General features: G+C 44.5%; 1 protein-coding gene across 1 annotated transcript in view; it reads left to right on the plus strand.

The window, feature by feature from the left end:
- Nucleotides 1–4,411, plus strand: part of LOC112070633 (pumilio homolog 1) — a gene marked incomplete at its 5' end in the record, with an annotated part of 43,691 nt that extends 39,280 nt beyond the window's left edge. The window contains 4 exons of the mRNA XM_070439060.1: nt 859–997; nt 1,192–1,313; nt 1,611–1,803; nt 4,233–4,411. Coding sequence (XP_070295161.1) covers nt 859–997; nt 1,192–1,313; nt 1,611–1,803; nt 4,233–4,364 — 586 coding nt within the window. The remainder of the gene's footprint in view (nt 1–858; nt 998–1,191; nt 1,314–1,610; nt 1,804–4,232) is intronic.
- Nucleotides 4,412–5,682: the final 1,271 nt, after the last annotated feature.

The raw sequence follows: 5,682 nt of genomic DNA on the forward strand, positions 1-5,682 counted from the left end.
CTTCATCATCCCACAGTGCAGGGAGATGGAGACTAGGTTGGCCACTGACCAGGCGAGCACATCATAGACTGACAGACAACAAGACCATCGACGCAGAAAAACAGCAAACTGCCACACGAGACACACGAGACATAACACACACGGCACAGAACACACGACCATCGACGCCGTTCAAAGGGACAGGTGGGTGACACACAACACACACACACACACACATCGACGCTTCAAAGGGACAGAGTGGTGACATGGCGCGCACACACACACACACATCGCCCACAAGGGACAGGCGTGTGACTCGTTCGCAAACAGCACACACACACACACACATCATCATCGCCCACAGGGGACAGGTGGGTCACCATGGTAACGGCAACAGCAGCCCAGCGGCAGCTATCTTTTATCCACTGACTAAATGTCAAAATTAACATAAAGTGCGTGTGTGTGTGTTTTTAAAGAGAATATTGAGCCTGTGCTTCGACTGCTTGAGAGACGACTAATGCACTATACATTGTTGTTTATATAACACGCACAGATTGTCTGTATATCAGTCAAATTTGATTGGGCTCTTGGATTTTACAATGGTACCAATTTCCACTTATGTTTGCCCTGTATTTTTCATTCCTACCCATCAGATAGTCAGTTGTGTTAATGAAGGTGATTGTTTGTCTAGTTGGTTAAATAGGTCATCAGGAATGGGCTTTCATCCGTCTTTCACGTGTGTGTGCGTGTGTGTGTGTGTGAAGGAGTGAACAAAGATTTAAAGGTGTAGGTGTGTGTGTATAACGTGTGTGTGTGTGTGTGTGTGTGAATGAGTGAACAAAGATTTAAAGGTGTAGGTGTGTGTGTATAACGTGTGTGTGTGTGTCTGCAGGTGTTTGTACTCTCCACCCACCCCTACGGCTGTAGAGTGATCCAGCGTATTCTAGAACACTGTCTTCCAGACCAGACCCTGTCCATTCTGGAGGAGCTGCACCAACACACGGAACAGCTGGTGCAGGTATCGACCACCGGTTTCCCCAGACAATTTTGTTGCAAAACTGCTGATGTCAAGAGGAGGACATTTGTCATCACACTGACCTTCTGTATTGTGGTTTAGGCTGAAAACGTCTGGAACAAGTGTTCCGCCCCTCGCCAAGTAGCTAACGTTAATGCAGAACTCTGTGTATAGCCGTGTCTCTCTCTCTCTGCTAGGACCAGTATGGTAACTACGTGATCCAGCACGTACTAGAACACGGCAGAGCAGAGGACAAGAGTAAGATAGTAGCTGAGATCAGAGGAAACGTACTGGGACTCAGTCAACACAAGTTTGCCAGGTACACACACACACACCACACACACATTAATCACACTAATCACACACACACACACATTAATCACACTAATCACACACACACACACACATTAATCACACTAATCACACACACACACATTAATCACACACATTAATCACATTAATCACACACATGAATCACATTAATCACACACATGAATCACATTAATCGCACACATTAATCACATTGATTTTTAAAAAACAAACATTTTTATACCTTCGGTTGTTCTAAAGTTAGTTAACCTGGCCTAGCAGTGGCTAACCCACTCTCTCTCTGCAGTAATGTAGTGGAGAAGTGTGTGAGCCATGCGTCTCGTGCGGAGCGGGCCGTGTTGATAGACGAGGTGTGTAGTCTGACTGAGGGGCCCCACAGTGCCTTGTACACCATGATGAAGGACCAGTACGCCAATTACGTGGTGCAGAAAATGATTGACGTGGCCGAACCCACACAGAGAAAGATCATCATGCACAAGGTAGGTGTGAAGTGGTTTGAGCGACTGGTGTGAAGTGGTTTGAGCGACTGGTGTGAAGTGGTTTGAGCGACTGGTGTGAAGGGGTTTGAGCGACTGGTGTGAAGTGGGTTTGAGCGACTTGGTTTGAAGTGGTTTGAGCGAACTGGTTTGAAGTGGTTTAGACGGACTGGTGTGAAGGGTTTGAGCGACCTGGTGTGAGAAGGGGTTTGACGCGATCTGGTGTGAAGGGGTTTGGAGGCGACTGGTGTGAAGTGGTTTGAGCGATGGCTGTGAAGTGGTGTTGAGCGACTGGTGTGAAGGTTGGGTTGGAAGCGACTGGTTGTGAAGTGGTTTGACGCGATCGTTTGAAGGGTATGAGCGACTGGTGTGGAAGGGTTTGAGCGACTGGTGTGAAGGGGTTTGAGCGACTGGTGTGAAGGGTTTGAGCGACTGGTGTGAAGGGTTTGAGCGACTGGGTGTGAAAGTGGTTTGAGCGACTGGTGTGAAGTGGCGTTTGAGGCGATGGTGTGAAGTGGTTTGGGCGACTGGTTTGAAGGGTTTGAGCGCTTTGAAGTGTTGAAGCGACTGGTGTGAGGGGTTTGAGCGACTGGTGTGAAGGGGTTGAGCGATGTGTGAAGGGTTTGAGGACTGGTGTGAAGTGGTTTGGAAGCCGACTGGTGTGAAGGTGGTTTGAGCGACTGGTTGAAGTGGTTTTGAACGACTGGTGTGAAGGGTTTGAGCGACTGGTGTGAAGGTTGAGCGACTGTGTGAAGAGGTTGAGCGACTGGTGTGAAGGTTTGAGCGACTGGTGTGAAGAGGGTTGAGCGACTGGTGTGAAGGGGTTCGAGCACTGTGTGAAGGGTTTGAGCGACTGGTGTGAACGTGTGTTTGAGCGATGTGTGAAGTGGTTTGAAGCGATCATGGTGTGAAGTGGTTTGAAGCGACTGGTGTGAAGTGAGTTTGGAGCGACTGGTGTGAAGGGGTTTGAGCGAGTGAAAGTTTTTATTTGTATTTAACCTTTATTTTAACAGGGAAGACATATTGAGACTTAGCTATATTTTACAATTGTGCCTTGTATGGTACAACATAAATAAACATATTATACCCAGACTACACTGAACAAAAATATAGACGCAGTGTTGGTCCCATGTTTCATGACCTGAATTAAAAAATCCCCGAAATGTTCCATACGCACAAAAAGCTTATTTCTCTAAAATTTTGTGCAAAAAAATTGTGTATATCTATTAGTGAGAATTTCTCCTTTTGTCAAGGTAATCCTGCCAGGTGTGGCATATCAAGAAGCTGATTAAACAGCATGCTTATTAAAACAGGTGCACCTTGTGCTGGGGACAATAAAAGGCCACTATAAAATGTGCAGTTTTGTCACACAACAGTGCCACAGATGTCTCAAGTTTTGAGGGAGTGTGCAATTGGCATGCTGACTGCAGGACTATCCACCAGAGCTGTTGACYGAGAATTTAATGTTAATTTCTCTACCATAAGCCGCCTCCAACGTAGTTTTGGACAATTTGTTCTTAACTGACTTGCCTAATTAAATAAAAAATAAAGTGGTTGCTGTAATGGRGCTGTGCCCAGGCCTAAYACCTGATTGGTTTACATTCAAATGCATTTCTCAGATAAAAAAAAATGTGCAAAGTTMTACATTTTATCAAGCATTCAAGTATCTTAGCTAGACGAGGAAGCCTTGAAATGMGGCGATTCATTATTAAGCGCACTATCCTTAMGGAGTGGCAGCACGAGCTGATGTCCAGACTTATGGAATATTTTCTGAACCAACCATGATGGGCGCCGCCCACTTACGCAGCCCGGGATCTAATTGGTCAGCCCCTTGTAGATTTCATGTTGTCTATTGCTAGCAAAAGCATCCAGGACTTATTTTTCTCTAAATAAGCCTAAAAGAAAAGCTTTGACTATCATTTCTCTGATCATTCAGCAAGTTTCCCCCTATCAGCATCCAGCCCCAATAGCATTGTGAATAGGCTTAGAAGTTCTTTCAAAGAGAGAGCACTCTGAAATAAAATGGTGACTTAAATGCATCAATGATGGCATTTTTCCCCCGTAATGAGGCCAGTGTCTGAATTGATTTGTTGTGGCAGAGAGGAGGAAGTAGAACCCTTCAGGGATTTGACCGTTTTCCTGAATTAACCAGGTTCCCATTTAGTCATTTACATAATCAAGATTTAGCCTTTCAGARTTGTCTAACACAWTGATTCCTCAGTTTGCTTCAAAGCTTGCCAGACCGGGCCTAAGCCCGTGTTCCTGGCCTTGACCCAATCAGCATCTGTTTTATGAARGACTTCTGATCATTCCAGAGTGTACCAGACATTCAATCTATATTTTAACCCTTGATTTGTTTGAAGGGAGCATGAGTTTGTGTGTGAGAGATGGTACTTATTTCTCTGTCTGTCTGGCCATCCTTCCCCCTTCAGATCCGGCCCCACATCTCCACTCTGAGGAAGTATACGTATGGAAAACACATCCTGGCCAAGCTGGAGAAATACTACATGAAGAATGGAGTGGACCTGGGGCCTCTCTGTGGCCCTCCCAACGGCATCATGTAAACTTTACCACCCTTTTCAACACTCTTAACTCTTGAGGACAAGACGGACCAACGGGAACGTCGGACGTGCTCAGTAGATCACCGGCTGGGTTGGTGGAGGAACCGTGGTGATTCAACYTGTAGGACAGCCACCCTCTGTGTACAGCTGACGTTGTATTGGAATGTCATGTCTTTTATACCATAACCCCTAGCCCTATACCCTACATGAAAAATGACATGTTAACTACTACCCACAAACAACCCATTTCCTACCACCCGATGGTCTAAACCCTATACCCCCCCCCCTCTTTTCCGCTCCTAACTGAGAATAATGTAACTGCTGTCCTACCCCCCCCCCATGACATCATGTTAGAACCCTCTTTGCCTACTCCAAACCCACTCCCTTTCCCTTCCCACTCTTATCGCCATGGTAACCCATTGGTAAGCCTGTGTCTAAACAGGAAGCCTTGGTTAGTTTTATCCGTCCCCCACACCAAGCCCTACCCTGTTGCAGGGAGGAGACAGGGGAGGTGAGGGGGAAGGTGAGATGCGTCCCACCCTTCGTTCCTTCTCTCTGTTCTTGTTTTTCTTTATTTGTCTTTTGGATAAACTAGAAATCATTTCATTTTTTTTTTTTGCTACTGCCGTGGCATTCACAGTTTCTGTTCGTATCGCTAGTATGGGATGGAACGTATTTAATTTGACTGCCTACGTCACCAATTCATAGTCCCATACACAAACCACAAGCCATGTGCTTACCAGCAGATTATTAACATGGAGGTTAGTTTCCAGTCCTGCTTCATATATATATATATATATTTAGTGTGTATACTTGGTGTAGACCTTTGCATATATATAAATATAAAAGACTTTGTAGTTTTTCTGTTTGACTATCTATAATGTATCCTAGTAGTGAACAACATTTCTGACTGTATAATTGTCATTTGTAACCCTTGTAATGTAAAAAGTGATTTTTACCACCCTTTTGGTATCAGGCGATATATAATATATATATTATATATATTATATTATATATATATATAAAACGTAAAAAAAAAAAAAAACTCTTAAACTCTTGTGCATTTCAGTGTATATTCTCACTCCTTGGTTGTGTATATGAGTTTGTTGTATAATTGTAAATGTAATTCAAATGTTTGTTTGAAAATCTTTCTATACTGCGTAGTACTTGTACAAAGCCCCCACCCCACCCCTCTCTCTGGTTTTATTTACATTTTACTCACTGCTTAAACAGAACTCACCACCTCCTCCCCAACCACCGAACTACACTGCAAACGTTCCCTGTCCGTTTACTATACGTCCATTAGCCACAGTTAACACTG

The sequence above is a fragment of the Salvelinus sp. IW2-2015 genome, unplaced genomic scaffold (genome assembly GCF_002910315.2).
Source record: "Salvelinus sp. IW2-2015 unplaced genomic scaffold, ASM291031v2 Un_scaffold1381, whole genome shotgun sequence".
Classification (NCBI taxonomy): domain Eukaryota; kingdom Metazoa; phylum Chordata; class Actinopteri; order Salmoniformes; family Salmonidae; genus Salvelinus; species Salvelinus sp. IW2-2015.